At 41.5% G+C, this 20,000-nt stretch overlaps 1 protein-coding gene across 2 annotated transcripts in view; it reads right to left on the bottom strand.

Annotated features, from left to right (window-relative positions):
* Nucleotides 1-2,212: 2,212 nt before the first annotated feature.
* The window catches only part of LOC123502762 (formimidoyltransferase-cyclodeaminase-like), a 23,140-nt gene continuing 5,352 nt past the window's right edge, over nucleotides 2,213-20,000 (bottom strand). The window contains exons 2-11 of one of the 2 annotated variants that reach the window (XR_006674218.1): nucleotides 17,431-17,614; nucleotides 15,491-15,708; nucleotides 14,869-15,005; nucleotides 11,884-12,046; nucleotides 10,028-10,224; nucleotides 8,798-8,942; nucleotides 7,989-8,150; nucleotides 6,208-6,390; nucleotides 4,287-5,828; nucleotides 2,213-4,136 (exon numbers count right to left, since the gene is read on the bottom strand). Coding sequence is in view for 1 of the 2 variants with exons in the window: in XM_045252008.1 (XP_045107943.1) it covers nucleotides 5,646-5,828; nucleotides 6,208-6,390; nucleotides 7,989-8,150; nucleotides 8,798-8,942; nucleotides 10,028-10,224; nucleotides 11,884-12,046; nucleotides 14,869-15,005; nucleotides 15,491-15,708; nucleotides 17,431-17,614 (1,572 nt within the window). In the remaining variant the exon portion in view is untranslated. Of the gene's footprint in view, nucleotides 5,829-6,207; nucleotides 6,391-7,988; nucleotides 8,151-8,797; nucleotides 8,943-10,027; nucleotides 10,225-11,883; nucleotides 12,047-14,868; nucleotides 15,006-15,490; nucleotides 15,709-17,430; nucleotides 17,615-20,000 lie in introns of both variants that reach the window. The other variant, XM_045252008.1, reaches the window with a different exon arrangement.

Consider the following 20,000-nt stretch of genomic DNA (forward strand, 5'->3'; position numbering starts at 1 on the left):
TCTGCGGTGATCAGCGTTCCCAGGGTGGAGGAGCGGAGGAAAGGCGCTCATCTGTCCATCCATCTATCCACTCATTTATCCACTTGTCTCTCTTCTCATTCATCCACCCATTCTTTCATCCACTCGTTTGTCTATCCGTTCATCCACACATTCTTTCATCAAACTGTTTTATCTACTCATTTATCCATCCATTCATTCATCCAATTGTCTATCCACTCATTCATGCAACCGTCTATCTATTCATTTATATATCCACTCGTTCATCAACCGTCCTTTTATTCATCCATGTATCCGCTTTAGAGGTGTATCGGGTGGATGTGGATGTGTGTGCGGATGTCGTGTGTACTTATTTTGCGGATGCGGATGCGGACTTTCTTTTTTTTCGTTTTCTTTTTCATTTTTATGCGCTTTGAGAATTGGTGTTGGTGCGTTTAGTGCTAAATTTCCAAAATGAAATGGTCTAACAAGTATTCATCATGTCTAATCGTTATGTTGAATGTATTGAACCTTCTCTCAAAGATAACTATTGACTCGGCTCTCTCTCTCTCTCTCTCTCTCTCTCTCTCTCTCTCTCTCTCTCTCTCTCTCTCTCTCTCTCTCTCAAGCTATATTTGAAAATTATAATGAAACTTTCCAATAATTCCTAAGGACTTTCTCTTACGCATTATTTTACATTTCTTAACCCTTAAATTTTAAGTTTTCTTTAAAACATAACAAGAGAATTCTCCATTTTCTATGGGACACGTTGGTATTTCAGGAAGAAATCCAAATATATATTAGATTTGAACATATGAATATAAAGGAGGCTACAGTGACCCAGCAAACCTGCAAGTGTTAGTTTGTGTCTGGTGAAAATAAATATCCTGACCTAGAAGACAGTGACTATATATATATATATATATATATATATATATATATATATATATATATATATATATATATATATATATATATATATATATATATATATATATATATATATATATATATATATATATATATATATATATATATATATATATATATATATATATATATATATATATATATATATATATATATATATATATATATATATATATATATATATATATAACTTTTTCTTATATCTACACAGTGAAAGGATTAGGAATGAAATTAATGAGTGGAATTAATTGAAGTCTATGCTACAGTAACCCAGCAAAGCCCTCAGATGAAGACGCTTATGTATATTCCTTTTTCATCCCTACCACTAATACAATGAATAGCTATAGTACTTTTGTCGCCCGGGTCAGCCAGTGGCCTTCCAGTTTGCCGCTGTCGCGTGCGAAATTTTCCCTCCATACGAAAGTATCCCCTGGGTTTCACACTCTGTTATCTTTGCTCAAACTCGTGGATAAAAGGATATATGGTGGTGATATCCTAGCCAGAGTAAGCACGATCATCAATTGTCATTATGAACGTATATAACACATCGTCAGTAGTCTTACAATGTATTATTATTTTATCCAATGTTTGAAGCCTCCAAATAGCTCCGACAGGCACAGTTCCGCACGACACCGACATACCATCACACACTTTCATCTTTTTTTTAATAAATACAGCGAGTTTCACAATTCTTTTGGAAGGCTAGAGAAAAAAAATTATTCTTGCTGCTCCAGGCAAATTTTCAGTGAGAAATATTCATTCTTTACTAGTTTATTGGTCAAAATCGGTCAGCCCTTCACCTCCGATGGGACTATACGTGAAGCTCTTTGTCCTTTCGTGCTATTCTTGTTTTTGTTGTTATTGTTGTTTTGTTGTTGTTGTTGGTGGTGGTGGGGGTGATTGTACGGGATGAGGGCTTATCTTATCTTATTTTTCTTCTTCTTCTTTTTCTTCTTCTTCGTCTTCTTCTTCTTCTCCTCTCTTTCTCCGTCATCATTATCTTCTTCTCCTCCTCTCCTTCTCCTTCTTCATCATTACTTTTTTTCTTTCTCCCTCTCTTTCTCCATTTCCTTTTTTTCTTTTCTTTTTCCTTTTCCTTTTTGCTTCTCCTTCTCCTTCTCCTCCTCCTCCATCTCCTACTCCTCCTTCTCTTTCTCCTCCTCCTCCATTTCCTACTCCTCCTTCTCCTCCTCCTCCTTCTACTTCTCTTTGGGGTACTTTTCCCTCTATTTTTTGCTCTTCACTTGCCTCTCTCACACAATAAAATAGGAAGAAAATATAAGTTCCTCGGATACAAAACATCTGGAAGCTGTAGCAAGTTTATTCCCAAAAAAATATATATTCTGGTACAAAATCTGGAAGCATGTCTTGAAACGCGTGAGTTAGTGGGCAGCTTTCGTTGATGTGGTTACGAGAGAGAGAGAGAGAGAGAGAGAGAGAGAGAGAGAGAGAGAGAGAGAGAGAGAGAGAGAGAGAGAGACAAACGCACATTCATTAGTCAAGTCAGCTCCCTCATTAGAGATATCGAACCTTGGTCCATACACTGCCAGCAAGAAACTGACCACCAAGCCAGCAGACTATAGCTACCACAACCCTCACGAAGCGCTACTGGTTAACGAGAAGCTTGGTTAGTGTGGCAACATGGCGTAGTTATGGCTTCAGCACCTCCATGGATGAGAACTAGTCATTACCCAACTATCATCCCTAGTCAGCTACTCTCCCTAAAGCCCTCTGTTGACTCTGCACTATACTGATTACTACTCTGATTACTGAGTCCGTTCTAAAGTTTGAGTCTAGCGTTACAAAATAGAGAAACGTTAGTGGGTGAGGCAAGATGGCGGGGTCGTAGCCTCAGTATATCGAATCTATTGATGAAATTGAAAAAAAGAAAGGAATATATGATCAAAATTTGGAAAAAAAATGAAAGTAAACCAAGAATAGACGAACACAAGTAAGAAGATCAAGAGATATTAAAGAATTGGGAGCCGATACAAGGTTTTCAATCCCACGCCGAGTATTGGAGTTGATCCTACTACAGATTCATCCCCGTGAGTTCTTGCGTTTCTCTTTTCTTTCGATCTTACGTCACAATATGATGAACACAAGAAAGAACAAGAAATATTATTAAAGTGGGAGCCGATACAAAAGGTTTTCAATCCCACACCGACTATTGAAGTTGATCTAGACAATAAACACTATAGATCCATCACCGTGAGTTCTTATTTCTCTTTTCTTTCGATCATACGTCACAATATGAGAAAAAATAGCAATGTATCATAAGCTCACATGAAAAATACATCGTACTATTGTAATGAGAAGGATGAATAACATTAATACCATACGAATCCAACTGAAAAGATCCTAAAATAGCGGAAGAACATTAAGGCGTGAACGAAACATTTTGGTAATAACTATTCTAATCATTTGTTTGAAGACAGATGGAAAGAAAGCGAAGGTCTTTTTACTCGTTCATTATACTTATGATTAATTGAGCAAATTCTAATTATGTCTGAGAGAGAGAGAGAGAGAGAGAGAGAGAGAGAGAGAGAGAGAAAGTCATATCAGTGTTATCTTTATAGTTCAACACAGACTATCTCTCTTTCTCTCTTCTATATACGCAAGCTGAGGCATAGAGAGAGAGAGAGAGAGAGAGAGAGAGAGAGAGAGAGAGAGAGAGAATCTGGCTTTTATGGCTCTGATATAATGCTTGGAATCACTTTATGTATTACTGCATCAGAGTCTATTTAAACATCAATTTGAATGCATAACAAATCTGCATATATTCATTCTGGTGTTGCTTTTGACCTTTTTACTATAGCGCTTTCCTGAATGGTGTGTCGTGAACAGGCGAGAGTGAGTGTGCAGTTGCCCAAATAAGTTCAATCATATTTCACAAAACGTTCCAATAAAAAAATAATTTGCTTTGTATTTTGAAACGCTTTGAACTCACCAGAACAAATTTACAAAGGTCACAGATGTATAGATAGGTTCTCAAGAGAGCTTTCCCTATCACAAGTACAGGATAATTGTTAATCTATTACTGGAATCATGAAAGCACTCTTGGAACCTTCTATAATGTCTATTGGATCCTGCTGAAGTGGCTGAGGCAAGACTTTCTGGTAATAGACACACTCCTCCACCTGTCACATCCTCTCTCCTTCGTCTCTAATCTCTTATTTTGCTAATTAATCCACGTGTTAATTTCTATACTATGAAAGCACTCTTGGAACCTTCTGTAATGTCTATTGGATCCTGTTGAAGTGGCTGAGGTAAGACTTTCTGGTATTAGACACTTTCCTCCATCTGTCACATTCTCATTCCTTGGTCTTTAATTTCTTACTTTGCTTATTAATCCTATACTATGAAAGCACTCTTGGAACCTTCTGTAATGTCTATTGGATCCTGTTGAAGTGGCTAAGGTAAGACTTTCTGGTATTAGACACTTTCCTCCATCTGTCACATTCTCACTTTTTGGTCTTTAAGCTCTTACTTTGTTTATTAATCCACGTATTCCTATATCCACTTATTTTCAATGAAATCCACTGTACTTCGTCATGGTACTTCTTTTAGCGGCTCTACTAAAGGTGGAAGTTTAGTGGCTGTATCTTAACTTACTAGGACATTTCAGGGATAGGTTTAATAGGTAGAGGTGTTCGCTAGCCAGGAGGTCAATTGTTAGAGCTTCCCCTTCATTGTAGTCTGTCAGTGTTTTGAAATAATGTGGCCGCCTGAGAACACGAGAACTTGATATCACTAGTGGCGGCTGTTGATCTTTCTCGCTGGTTGATCTACGTACATGTGTTTTTTATTTTTTATGTAAGAGGGGAAACTGGCCAAGGACAACAAAAAAAAAAAAAAAAAAAGAGGCCTACTTGATTGCCAGTTACCTTAAAAGATTAGTAGAGTTAACCAAAAGTCAGGGACAAATGTCTTGAAACTTCCCTCTTAAAAGAAGTCAAGTAGCAGGAAGATGGAAGGCAGGCAGGCAGGGAGTTCCAGAGTTTACCAGGGAAAGGTATGAATAAATGAGAGTACTGGCTAACTCTTCCTGCCTTACTACGAAACATGGTGCAAATTAACGTATTTCCACCAAAACCCTTGATAAGATCACCGGATTAACCCTACACAAATAATCTGGCATATTAGAATTAAGTAATGCTTCTGTTAGGAATGAAGCGAATTTGACGTGCTTTTTGAACACGAGATGAGGATTTATAGACCAATCAGCGAGGAACAGCATCAGTCGTCTTGTGTTCCAGCGTCTTCAGGTGGCTGGATCATTGCCACACACTTCATAACACTTGGTATAAAATGCATATACGCTTTGTTAGTACCTGACTTGCTACACTTGAGATTACAAAGGAGGGAGGAGGAGGAGGAGGAGGAGAGGAGGAGGAGAGGAGGGAGGGAGATAAAAGGAGAGGGGCATGGAGAAGGCACGCATGGAGAGGACGGTTTCCAAATCACACACACACACACACACACACACACACACACACACACACACACACACACACACACACACACACACACTACCGTCGTCTGCTGGTTCTTCCTGGAGGAGGCTGGCTGGAGTTCTTCCTTCTGTCTCTTCTTTCACTTCCTTCTCTCCTGCTTCCGTTATCCTTACTCCTCCCTCCGCTTTCTCTTTTTCGCGAAACATTCTCTCCTCTCCTTCCTCCATTTCCTCCATTCCTCTCTCCACTCCCCCTGCTCCTCCTCCCCCCCTCGGCCTCCTGCTATTCCACCCGCTTTTCCACCTCGCTCAGAACGGCCTCGCATCCTCGCCGCGCCTTCTGCAGGAAATCTTCGGCCTGTGTTAAGTAGGAGTTGCGTTCAGGCCCCTCCAGCAGGTTGTCCAGGTTCACCAGCACGTTGTAGTAGGCACCCCACGCCCCAGCCTCCAGACACCGCGCCCCGACCTGGTGTGGGTGATATCAAGGGTGACTGGGGTGTGTTTGACTCGATGGGTTTACTGAGTGGGTGATTAATCCTTTCAATACAAGGACATATTTTTTACCTTGAGATTTGTGTACGATTAAACCATTTTATTGACATTAACAAGGGTTAATGGCCAGTCTTCACATTTCAATCTCCCACGTAAGTTTCTGAAGCTGTATAAAATCACGAAATTGTAAGCAGAATGAATATGGAAACGCGTTATGGTACTCAAGGGGTTAACTTTTTGCCTGACTGATTGGGAGTGACTGGATGATTAAGATGTTATTTACTTGACTTATAAATTTACTGACTGTTTCACTTCTTACTTGACTGACTTACTGACTTGACTGAGTGACTGACCTGTAAGTCGGACCTGCAGTTCATGTTGCCCACGGTCGCCATCTCCACCAGAGGCTCCCAGGTCTGGTCAATCACTTTCAGGAGGGAGAGAGGCACCTGGATGGTCTTCTCCGTGGCTGTCTTCACCGCTCTCTCCCTCACACCCTTCTCCTCCTCCGTTCCCTGTGGAAGCCTTACAGCGTCCTGCGGTAAGCACGAGGGGAACATATCAGGGGGAAAATGTCCGTGGGGGTGAAATAAGTGTGGGGAGGGGGGAATATGACCGTGCCCGGGGAGTCACAGAGCACGGTTAGGGGTTTTATGTGCTAACCAGTACTCTCAATCATTCATCCCTTTCTCTGGTAAACTCTGGAACTCCTTAGTAGTAGTAGTAGTAGTAATAGTAGTAATAGTGGTGATGATAGTAGTAGTAGTAGTAGTGATAGTAGTAGAAGTCATAGTAGCAGTAGCAGTTGTTGTTGTTACTGTTATTGTTGTCGTCATTCTCTTAATCTCATTCCCATCAACTTTTACGTAATATTTCACTCTACTCCACTTCTTTTGTACGAGTATACTTCCTCTTCCTGTCACTCGTCTCCCTCAGTCTCGTCCTCATCTTCCCCTTCCTACTTCTACTCCTCCCCTTCCTTTCAGCCTCACCAATACACACATTTTCCGACTGAGTTATCGCTCCGCAGCAAAGGTAGGCGAGCGTAAACAAGGGACGTTGTATTAAGTTACGTGCAATAAAGGTCAGCCTTGTAATTACTCCCACCTGCACTGCGAACGTCATGTGCTTTGCTCGATGGCTGGCTGGTCCCCGCCGCGCGCCGGGAAGGGAACGAGGTTAATAGCATTGGGGAAAAGCTTGCAGGAGAAACTAAAGAGAATGGAACAGAACGAGGAGAATGATTGAAAGGTAAAAATGGATAAAAATTGCGAAATAAGACTAAGGAAAGAAGGAAATAAGGAAATGAATAGGTTAGCAGGAAAAACTAGAGAGGATGGAACGAAATGAGAATAAATGAAAGGAAAACGGATAAAATTGCAAAATGTGACGAAGGAAAGAAGAAAATAAAGAAAGGAATAGGAAACTTGCAGGAGAAAGATGTGAGAATGGAACAAAAAAGAGAACAATTGAAAAGTATAAGGATAAAAAATTGCAAACTGTGATGAAGAAAAGAAGGAAATAAGGAAATGAATAGGAAAAGTCCACAAGGAGGAACTAGTGAACATTAAACAAAAAGGAAAAGGAAAACGGTGGAAGGAAAATATGAGTTAGGATAGAAGGAAATAAGGAAACGAATACGAAGAAGCGGACAGGAGGAAATAGGAAAAAGTGAACACAAATAGGACGATCAAAAAGGTGAAAAGGAAAATATGAATAAGAAAAAATGTCAGACAGAGAATAGAAGGAATATGAGTGATTAAAATGGAAAAAAAAAATGTATCAAAGTTGTATTAGGAAGAAAAAGAAAAAAATGTGAATAAGAAATGAAGAGAGAAAGAAAACAGATAAGAATGATTGAGAGAGGGAGAAAACTTAGTCAAAATAAAATAGGTTAGGAAAGGTTAGGTTAGGTTGGATTGAGTTGGGTTGGGTTGGGTTAGATTAGTTTGGGTTAGCTCAGAAAAAGTCAGGCTGCGTTATAGAAAGTAAGACATCTTAGAAAGTACGTTAGGATAGGTTAGGATTGGTTAGGTTTGGTTAGGATAGATTAGGGTTGGTTAGGATTGGTTAGGTTTGGTTAGGGTAAGTTAGGTAAGGTGACATAACGTTACACAATAGCCCTGCGACGCACCATGTAGGCGTTGAAGGCAGCGGTGTCAGCGTCGATGGCCGGCAGGAGGGAGACTGCAGCCTGATGGAGGGGCGGGATGAGGCGGCGCATAGTGGCATCCAGAGCCTCCCACTGCCGCTTGCCGAAGGTCATCTGGCCCACCATGGTGCCTAACGCCGCGCCCTGCCAGGATAGGAGGGAGTGGTAAGGCATAATGGTAGACATTAATGATTGTATGAGTAAAACATAATAGTAGCCAACAGGGGGTGCGTTACTGATGGCGTGTGTCCGTTACTACTACTACTACTACTACTACTACTACTACTACTACTAATAATAATAATAATAATAATAATAATAATAATAATAATAATAACAATAATAATGACAATAATAATAATGATAATAGTACTGCTGCTGCTGCTGCTGCTATTTCTACATCATCGACGTCATCATCGTCTGAGAGAGAGAGAGAGAGAGAGAGAGAGAGAGAGAGAGAGCGCGAGAATATATTAATTTCTATGAGCTAAAGGTCACCAACCCTCACTGTGACACTCTCTCTCTCTCTCTCTCTCTCTCTCTCTCTCTCTCTCTACAACACAGGCAAACCATCACATTTAATAATTTCCTTCATAATTCCCACAATTAAATGACCAGAATGAATGTGAATAATAAATTAGAGTAATGAACAAAAATAACAAAAATGAAGAATATAAAGAATAACTAGATTAAATTAATAAAACAAATAAAACTAAGACTAGGGCTCTCTCTCTCTCTCTCTCTCTCTCTCTCTCTCTCTCTCTCTCTCTCTCTCTCTCTCTCTCTCTCACCATGGCCGCCACAGTAGCTGCCACAGAGCCGCCTCCTGGTGCTGGAGTCCTTGCCGCCACGCCCCTCACGAACTCCTCCACACTGCCACGCCCCAGCTTCCCCACGCCTTGCCCCGCGCCCACACAGTACTCGATGATGCGCTCCCTTTCCGTACACGCCCATAGACAGAGAGGGGCGAGTGGGCGTGGTAGGGTAAGGGTAGGGGGAGATAAATTGACGTGTGTTATTGTGATTTGATTGTGGTTTCTCTCTCTCTCTCTCTCTCTCTCTCTCTCTCTCTCTCTCTCTCTCTCTCTCTCTCTCTCTCTCTCTCTCTCTCTCTTGCTTTCGTTCTTGCCCTAAGCTGTCATTCTTGTTCCCATTCTCGTTCTCTCTCTCTCTCTCTCTCTCTCTCTCTCTCTCTCTCTCTCTCTCTCTCTCTCTCTCTCTCTCTCTCCAAAGGCTGAGATTTTGCAGAGCTTCATAATAATAAAACGCACACACCCACGCACGCACGCGACATACACACACACACACACACACACACACACACACACACACACACACACACACACACACACACACACACACACACACACACACACACACTGAAACACATACCAAGTTAATAAGATGCAATTACTTGGGAAATATGTCCACACACACACACACACACACACACACGTACATGGAATATTGATTACGTGCACACACCTGCTCGTGAAAATGTTAAGTAAGGGAGTAAAGAAAGAACGTTTTTTTGCATATATGTGGGACAATAAGTCTAGTGTGGCAAAGGAATATGCACGTAATGGCAGGGTGGTGTAGGGGTGAATTTCTTGAGGTAATGGGTGACGTAGAGAGGACGGGGCTAATGCATGGGTGAAGAGAATAGTAAGGAATGAATTAATAGTCTGAATTATTGTTATTATTTCTTAGTTTACCTTGTGTTGTTGCTATTTCTAGAACTCATGTTGTTTGTGCTACTGCTGCTGTTACTGCTGCTACTACTACTACTACTACTACTACTACTACTACTACTACTACTACTACTTCTATCTTCTATTACTACTATTTATATTACTACTACTACTACTACTACTACTACTACTACTACTACTACTACTACTACTACTACTACCACCACCACTACCACTACCACCATTACCACTAATAAACTAACAGCGCGCCATAAAATTCTCTCTCTCTCTCTCTCTCTCTCTCTCTCTCTCTCTCTCTCTCTCTCTCACTTTGGGTTGAAGGGAGACAGAGTGCTGAGTCCGAGGCGGTTGATGGCAAGCTGCACCTTCTGCTCCTCCTCCAGTATAAACAGCTCCTCCTTGGCTATATAGTACTCCGCCGCCTGCAGGAGAGCCGCGAGGGGGACGAGACCTACCACCTCTGAACCCATCACTCCAATCTTGAGCTCCGCGGCGTCTTTCTTTGCCTGGCGGGGTGAGAGAAGGAGTGAGGGCGTCTAGTGGCAGTATACGGTTAACCTCTTCAATACCATGGAATCTCTAAAGACATCTAGAATAAAGAAATGGGTTAAAAATAATAGGTTTTTGTAATTTATTGCCACTTTAGAGATTGGAGGTGGTCAAGGAGCAAGTAAACATATTTCAGTGATTAGGAATCTTGTTTTTCTCTTGGTTCTTCTGGCTGGGTTTTGGCAGCGTTGTTGAGAGACGTGTAGACTCTGCTGTCGGAGAGCTAAGCAAGTGTCTGGTCTTGGTAGTCTGTTGTCTATGGGCTCAGGAACTGTTCTGAGGATGCGCTGGGCTTCTCTTGATTCTACGGTAAGGTTGTGGTGCGTATCCTATTGTTACTTTCTGCGTTGCCTCACTAAACATCCACATTTCACCGTTCTGGGTCCTAGTCATCATCAGCAGTTATGGGGGCGTGACAAATAGCACTCTCTCTCTCTCTCTCTCTCTCTCTCTCTCTCTCTCTCTCTCTCTCTCTCTCTCTCTCTCTCTCTCTCTCTCTCTCTCTCTCTCTCTGTTATTTCGAGTAACTTGAAGCGAGATAGAAAAAAAAACCTAAATCTGCATTCCTTAGAGAGACATCGGTTAAGAGGAGGGGTTATAACGAACGGGACATGAGCAAAGTTCTTAGGAGTAGTAGAACCAGAAATAATGGGTTTAAGCATGAGAAAATCAGGTTTAGGAAAGAAATGGGGTCTCAGTAATCATTCATGTTCTTAGTGCTAAGTTAATAAGTAGCTTTGAAAGAAGATTAGATAAATTTATGGATGAGAATGATAGATAGAATTAAGTAGCTTTGTTCATAGAGGGACTGCCACGTGTAGATCTGACAGCCTCTTGTAGCTTTTTCTTTTTTTTCTTTTATGTTCTTATGTCAGCATGGGTTGTTTGCAATGAGCGCTTCCAACAAAGGGATGGATGGAGGGATAAGAGTTTGCTTGATGAGAAAAAAAGGAAGAGAAATATATGAATAGTAATTAAGGAAGGTAGGGCAGTGATGTTTGAGGGAGTGTTCCAATAGGGAGGAAGGGAGAAGTGAGGGAAAGAAACGTGTAAGACTGAGGGGAATGACCACTTGTGCGTGCGTGCGTGTGTGTGTGTGTGTGTGTATGTGTGTGTGTGTGTGTGATAGAAGAGAGTGAGGGGAAGTGCTCGGAAGAAGTGAGAGGGGAAAGGGGGCGTGGGGAAGTGATAAAAGAGATGGGAGCTGTGGAGGAAACAGGGGAGGGGAGAGAGAGAGAGAGAGAGAGAGAGAGAGAGAGAGAGAGAGAGAGAGAGAGAGAGAGAGAGAGAGAGAGAGAGAGAGAGAAGTGTGTAGGTCATAAAGTTGTACAAAATACGTATTGAGTCTCTCTCTCTCTCTCTCTCTCTCTCTCTCTCTCTCTCTCTCTCTCTCTCTCTCTCTCTCTCTCTCTCTCTCTCTCTCTCTCACACACACAGGAAGTACCACGTCAACACACTAACCAAAAAAAAAGAAATAAATGAAAAATGAAAACCCCGCGGGACACAATCTTGAAAACTCGTTAAACTAACCCCCTCATTGTAATACGTAGCACCACCACCACCACCACCAGTTCCAGCCCACCCACACCCAGGTCCACCCCTCCACCCACACCTACCTCCTCGAAGGCCACATGCATGGGTGTCACGTCGTAGTCTGTGAGGTTGATGCTGATCTGGGCCAAGCGTTGCTCCTCCAGATACCAACCAATGGCCTGGCAGCATCTGAGGCGGCCGGTCTGGGTGGGGCCGCGACCCTGTTCCCGGAGGTTGAGCGCGATCCTAGCAGAGAGACACGAGGCTTTGGTATAACACTGGCGGCTTACATTGAGTGTTTGTGCAGTTTTGGTTAGAAGTTAGTGGATTAGCTACGTTATTATTGTTCTTGATAGCTGGTTCGTTAATTAGTCTGTTTTTTTCTTTGTCTTGTTTATTTAATTTCGTGTGTGTGTGTGTGTGTGTGTGTGTGTGTGTGTGTGTGTGTGTGTGTGTGTGTGTGTGTGTTTGATGGCTTCCTTCACCTCTAACTTTTATGATTTATCTACAATACATGTTATAGACTGCTTTCCTTCATTGCCTGTTTGTGTAGTAGTAGTTCAATGTCAGTGACTTCATTGAGTTGTTGTTTTTTCTAATACTTTCTTTGTGATTCTAGTGAGAGTTTAACCCCTTCAGTAGCGGAACACGTTTTCATATTTATTCTGCTTACCATCTGGCGATTCTATACAGCTTTAGAAACTTATGTAGCGATAAAGAATAGTGAAGACTGGCCATTAATCTCCTGACCTCCGTAGACCCTTCCTAATGTAAACAGAATAGTCTAATTACATCAACAATTCATGATAAAAATGCGTTCCAGTAATGAAGGTATTAAAAGGATTATGCATGTCTATTAGGAGAAAAATCACGTATATTAGAACCCTTTAAAGCAGGCCATTGAATACATTCCTGGTGAGAGAACAAAGCATACCACAACACAAGGCCACATTTTGCCATACCGCGAGCAGATCCTGAGCTTAACATTGAGAAAATAATAAAACACAGTCACAGTGAGTGAGAAAGGGCTATTGATCTCTGACCACAAGTGTACAAAGATAAGAAAAAAAAAGAGAGGATTATGACTGAGATGCTAAAATTAGTGAGATAGAAAAAGGTGAAGAAAACCGAAGTACTATTTAATTATAAGTTTCAGAGTTAATGAGATTGAATAAATGATGGACTGAGATGAAAAACCTTCCATATTTGTCCTTAATGTCGACTCAATATGACGTGGAAAGGAGACTAGAGAAAAAGTGTGTGCGAAAACGAGAGAGAGAGAGAGAGAGAGAGAGAGAGAGAGAGATTAAATTGCAGTTTCTTATATAGTAAACAACAGAAGAGGTTGCGTTACCACTGTGTTTGTGTAGCATTTGTATGTGTAAACCAACCAAGCAAAAAATAGAAAAAAAAAGGAAGAGAAGAAAAGGGAGAGGAGACAAAAACATGAAATTACTGTCTCTTAAAATACGAAATAGTGGAGAAGGTGACGTTACTATTAATTTACGTGCATGAGAAAGACACTGGCTGAGAACAACACGAAAAAAAAAAGAAAATGGAAAAAATGAATAAAAAAGAACACTAAATTGGGTAAAAAAAAGGATTAAATACAAAATTGCCACGTACTTAAATAGTAAATGATGGAGAAGTGAAGAAGAAGAAGAAGAAGAAGAAGAAGAAGAAGAAGAAGAAGAAAAAGAAGAAGAAGAGGAGGAGGAAGAGGAGGAAGAAGAAGAAAAAAAAGAAAAAGACGAAGAACAAGAGGTAAAGAAAAGAAAGACGAAAAAGAAAAAGAAAAAGAAAAAAAAAGAGGAATGATAATAAAAATGAAAATAATAATAATAATAGCATAATAAAATAGAAAACAATAAAAGATATCAAGGAAAATATCAAGTTAGCATTTTACTTAATTTTTACTTCTTTTCTTTTCTTTTATTCATATTTACGTGCTTAAATATTCATGTACACACTTATTTAGTCTATTAAGTCAGCTATTGATTCAGGCGTCACTTTGCTCCTCTTTTTGAGATAGTTCAGGTCAAAGGAAGGAGGAAAAATACACAGCGGGGAAGGTGCACACAACGCTTACCAATGAGAGGAGAGGAAGAGTGAAGACAGTGGAGAACTATTGCGTTAGTGACGTGGACGGGATAGTGATGGCAGGAGGAAAAAGAAAACGAAAACTGGCAGAAAATTAATGAGAGTGAAGAAAGTTGTTATATTATTGCTGGGGGGAGAGAGAGAGAGAGAGAGAGAGAGAGAGAGAGAGAGAGAGAGCGTTCAGTTAGGTAGCAAATTCAGATCAGTAAGTAAGACAGATCAAAATAATGCCAGCCAAATAAGCAGTCAAGACTCCACCCCTGCCTCCATCCACACAGGGGTGCGCGCCACATAAGGGTGGAAGAGGCCCTGGGCGAGACCACGTGACATGGGTGGAGGCAAAGGATTGATAGACACGACCTGAAGCACCTGATTTACCTGGAGCTGGTTTAATATAGAGATTTTTTTTTAGGGAGTGGTGGTGGTGGTGGTGGTAGTAGTGTTGTTGTTGTTGTTGTTGTTGTTGCTGTAGTAGTAGTAGTAGTAGTAGTAGTAGTAGTAGTAGTAGTCCCAACACATCACTACACCAATCTCACCACTCCTTACCAGCAGCAGCAGATCTCTTGGCCCGTAGAATGTTGTTTGTGAAAAGTGATACTGTCTAATCTACGTGAATTAATAAATGCGGAATAGTAAAAACTGATGATGTACGAAAGCAAAGACGAACAATGCACGATGACAAAGACGAAAGCTGTTAGATCGCCATGGTGAATTTTTACTCTTTCTTATTCGTGAAAAAAAAACTCGCCAAGGAACACTTGAAAATAGATAAAAACACGCTGATTTGTAGTTCCACCCTAAGATAAATAATGAATTAAGAAAAATAGACGATAGACACAAAAGAGATCTTAAAATTTGGATAACAAAGGCGAAAGATGAGAGATATTCAAGATGATAAAGATAGAGTCCACATCATCCACCCAGCACCACACCACATCACCACATCACCACATAGCACCGCCCCTCACCTGTGTGCCTGTTCCTTGGTGGACAGAAGATTGACGTTGTAAGCGATCAAGAACTTCCTGACGCCCGTGACGGTGGCGCCCCAGCGAGGCACGAACTCACGGCTCCCGAAATCTGGCTCCCACTTGGGCTGTATCAACTGTGTGGGGAATAGAGGTAGATAGAACAATTGTGTGATGAACAGAGAGACAGAAGAATAACTGCGTGGGGAAATAGAGGCAGATAGAACAATTACAGTATGTGGGCAATATAGATAGAAAGAACAGTTGTGTGGGGAATAGAGATAGATAGAAAAGTTGTGTGATGAACAGATAGACAGAAAAACAACGATGCGAGATTAGAGATACACAGAACAATAGCGTGTGGAATATAAATAGACAGAACAGTTGTGTAGGGATTAGAGGTAGATAGAACAGTTGTGTGGGGAATAGACAGACAGAAGAACAACTGTGTGGGGACTAGAGGCTGAGAGAACAATTGTACATGGAGAATAGATATAGATATAGATGTATGAGGAATAAAGATAGAAGAACACTTATGAGGAACAGAAACAGACAGAACAAACAGTGAAGCTACGAACTCTATTATACCTTACTCCTTCCCCTTACTTCTCTATCCCCTTACCTTATCCTTAAGGCCCTCGTACTCCCCGGCCCTGATCTGCGGCAGTGTTGTGCGGAAGTCTTTAGTGGCAGCGGCGCCGTACAAATAGACAGGAACGCCCAACTCCTTAGCGAGGCGCCGGCCGAAGGTAGCAGAGATGGCCACACACTCCTTCTGAGTCACGCCACGCACGGGGATGAAGGGGCACACGTCCAAGGCGCCCATGCGAGGGTGGGAGCCTGTGGGAGGGGATATGGCAGGGTAGGGTTGTGTGTTGAGTTGTTAATGGTTCTAAGGACATATATACAATATATCTACATCAATAACCGGAGAATCACTCTTGAGGGCCCGCCTGATCATCTCTGTTGTATTTCTAAACAGTCGTGTCAAAAGAGCATAGCGTTTTTAAAGGTATTTTAATAGTTCTAAGGACAGATTAACAATACATCTACATCATTAACAGGAGAAACACTCTTGAAAACCTGCCTGATCATCTCTGTGGCCTTTGAAAACAGTCACGGTGAGAGAGCAGAACAGTTCAGAGTGCGGGACCCTGTACATTAACATTAGCAATTGACTAACACGACCAAGCATAACAGAGGCGTCTTATTAGCGGGGCGGGGAGCTCCACGAGGCGACATCTTTTTGTGCGGGTTTAGACAACATTCCTAGACACCCCCTGTCCCCCACACCCACCCCCTGCAGTGTGTGTGTGTGTGTGTGTGTGTGTGTGTGTGTGTGTGTGTGTGTGTGTGGCCTGTTGCTGAGGCGAGGACACGGCACGCCAGCTGTAGAATCACGAGGAGGAGGAGGAGGAGGAAGAGGAGGATAAAACTATAGGAAGGAGATGAGGGTAGAATAAGTAAAGAGAAAGAGCAAGAATAGGAGAAAAACTGGAGGAGAAAGGAAGAAGAGGATAGAATGAAGGAGAGGAGGTAGAAGAATAAGAAAGGCAAAAATTTAGAGGATAAAGACGAGGAGGAGGAGGAGAAAGAGGAGGAGAAGGATATTCAAACAGAAACAGATATCTAAAACCTTTCAACTTCGCTCGGAAACTACTACTAATACTACTAACTTCTTGTAAACAGATAGGATAGCACAGCATAAGATTTTCCACGATCCACCATGAAAGAACAAAAACAACAGCAACAACAACAACAATAAAAGAAAAAGAAAGGAGAAAGAAAAAGAAGAAGAGGAAGAAGAAAGATGAGGAGAAGGAGAAAGAGGAGGATGATCTCTGAAACACTAAGGGGGTATGAGAAGGGAGGACAAGGAAGCGAGGAGATAAAGAATAATAAGAGGTGAGGGAACTCCCATAAAAAGCCAGACAAATTTGGGAAAAGGAAGTCCAGAAAAAGACTGAATAATTAGGAGGAGGAGGAAGACGACGAGGAGGAGGAGGAGGAGGAGGGGGAGGAGGGATGGAGACAGTAGTGACAGGGTACACAACACCCCCAAGGAAGAAGAAGAAGAAGAAGAAGAAGAAGAAGAAGGTACAACATAAGATGACAGAACCCCTACACGTAACATTCCCTCTAAGAAGAACAAGAAGAACAATAAATTAAGATAAGGAAACCCGTAGGAAGCCAATGAACTTACACGTGGCAGTCCTGTCTGAAGAATAACATGAACAAGAACAAGAACAAGAACAAGAACAAGAACATAACACGAGTAAATAAGAGAAGCTACAAACCCCTTCAATACATATACATTTTTACTTTGAGATTTGTGTACGATTAGACCATTTTATTGACATTAGGAGAGGTTTATGGAGATCAGAAGCTTAATGACCACAGTCTTTACTATTTTAATCCCCTTTATAAGTTTCTGAACCTGTATAAAATCACCAAATAGTAAGCAGAATCAATATGGAAACGCGTCATGGTACTCAAGGGCTTAAGATAAACAACAACAACAACAACAACAACAACAACAAAAACAATTAGCAGTTTCCTCACCTTTATGCTTAGTCATGTCAATCCTGGCGAAGGCGACCCTGGCAGCGGCAAGGGCGGCCTCCACCACTTCATCTGGGCCGCCCACAAAGGTGTACACGGTTCGGTTAGTAGAGGCGCCTGGGTCCACATCCAACAGCTTGACGCCATGACACGCCCGTACCGCACCTGCTATGGCCTCGATCACCTGACGGAGGGGCGAAGGAGACGGTGAAGAAGGTGAAGGGAGAGGATGAAGTAGAGGATAAAGGAAGTAATGAAGGAAGGTGAAGGAAATAAAAGAAGTCTGCTATGGCCTGGATTATCTGAAGGAGGGACGAAGGAGGCGGTGAAGGAGGTGAAGGAGGAAGATGAAGTAGAGGATAAATAAGGCAATGAAGGAAGGGAAAAGAAAGGTGAAGCAAATAAAAGAAGTCTGCTGTTGCCTGGATTATCTGAAGGAGGGACGAAGGAGGCGGTGAAGGAGGTAAAGGAGAGAGTGAAGGAGGCGATGAAGGAAGGGAAGAGGAAGCGAAAAGGAAGCTGAAGGAAATAAAAACGTTTGCTATGGCGTGAATTACCTGACGAAGGGACGAAGAAGGCAGTGAAGGAGATGAAGGAGGCGATAGAGGAAGCGAAAAGGAATGTGAAGGAAACAAAAAAAGTGAATGAACAAAGGCAGCTAAGATAGTGATGAATATAGTGAAGGTAGTGTGGCATTCGTATAGATGATAGTGAAGGAGAGGAAAGAGTTATTGAAGAAAAAATGTAATGAGAAACTAAAGGAGGAAGAAGAAGAAAAAGGAGGAGGAGGAGGAGAGAAGGACAAGAAGAAGAAGAAGAAGAAGAAGAAGAAGAAGAAGAAGAAGAAGAAGAAGAAGAAGAAGAAGAAGAAGGAATGACGAAGGAAGGTGGGAAGGAGGAGAAGGAAGAGGAAGAAGAGGAGGAGGAGGATTTCATGATAGTGGTGATATAGATTTTGTTACTGTTTCATGTCTTGTGTTCTTTCTTCTTAGCATAATTATTTCTTCATTATCATAATTTCTTAACTTCTTTCCTGTTCCTCCTATTCCTTTATTTTTTACTTTTTTTTCATTTCCTTTTCTAAATTTACCTTCATTGTCTGTCTCCTCCTCCTCCTCCTCCTTCTTCTCCTTCTCCTTTTCTACTTCTTGTCTCCACTTCTCATCACTCATCTTATTTTATCTCAATTTTTTTCTGAGACTTCCGCCTATTTGCCTTTGGTCTTTAAATCTTACAAACTTGTCCTTCTTTTTTTTCACCGTTTCCTGTTGCCTTGTACGGCGGTTTTATTATCCTTATTTACTTTTTTACCCACATTATCCCACCTCGGGGCAAACCTCACGATAACCCAGAGAGGATAAACAAGGGTGTGGTGTAGACTGCCTCTGGTTACCTGGAGCACACACACACACACACACACACACACACACAGAGAGAGACAGAGTTGAGGAAAGGAGAGGAGTGACAGCCATTTATTCCTGTCACTGTCACTTGTCATTTGCATTGCTGTATTATATTACGTAAGAGAGCTTTTAATAAAGAGCAACAAAAGACGGCAAAATAAATAGTTAAATAAAGAAAGATAAGATAAGAAATGTATATAAAAGTCCCAAGAATGATGTAAATTCAAGAAAGGAAGTGTCGAAAAGAAATATCTCAAATGAACACAATCAAAGCTCTCCCCATGCGTGTTGCACCTTCTGCCGGGGGAAGGAAGGGCTGCAGCAGGATGTGACATAAGCCCCATTCGTCTCCACCCTGCTAAGGATTTGAACGCGGAAGTTGCTGAGTCTTGGTGTGTGTTTGTTGACGTCTCCTTCAGTCGATCTTGTGTTTTTAATCATTAATTTCTGTTTTCGCCTTTTTCTTCTTTTTTTTATGGCTAATTCTTCATTTATCACTTCTATATACTTCTGTCACTATTGCAGCTACTTCTATTACTATTACAACTACTATCACTTCTACAACTATTATCACTACTATTACTCCTCCTCCTCCTCCTCCTTCTCATACTACTACTACTACTACTACTACTACTACTACTACTACTACTACTACTACTACTACTACTACTACTACTACTAACCATCACCAACACAATTAATAACATCGGTTTTAGCTAACACCATCACCACTACTACTACTACTATTTTCACAACTACTAACATTTCTATCAACACCTCTACTAACAACATTACCACTAACCACCACCACCACCACCACCACCACTGCTACTACTACGTGGAGGAAAAAACTTATGCATATACTGACTTTTTTCACCACCACCATCACCACCACCACGGTCACCATCACCACCATCACCACCACCAGAAGCGTGACACTCAGGTGCACACAATCACGTGACCGCTGTTTGGAGGTCGCCGCACCCACACACACACACACACACACATCAAGTGCATGTAAACGTAACACTTTCTTTCTCTTGTTTAAAGTTGTGTGTCTCGTCTTTCTTTTTCTTTCTTTATTGGAGGTTAATGTGTGTGTGTGTGTGTGTGTGTGTGTGTGTGTGTGTGTGTGTGTGTGTGTGTGTGTGTGTGTGTGTGTGTGTG

Source organism: Portunus trituberculatus, chromosome 12 (genome assembly GCF_017591435.1).
Source record: "Portunus trituberculatus isolate SZX2019 chromosome 12, ASM1759143v1, whole genome shotgun sequence".
In the NCBI taxonomy this organism is placed as follows: Eukaryota; Metazoa; Arthropoda; class Malacostraca; order Decapoda; family Portunidae; genus Portunus; species Portunus trituberculatus.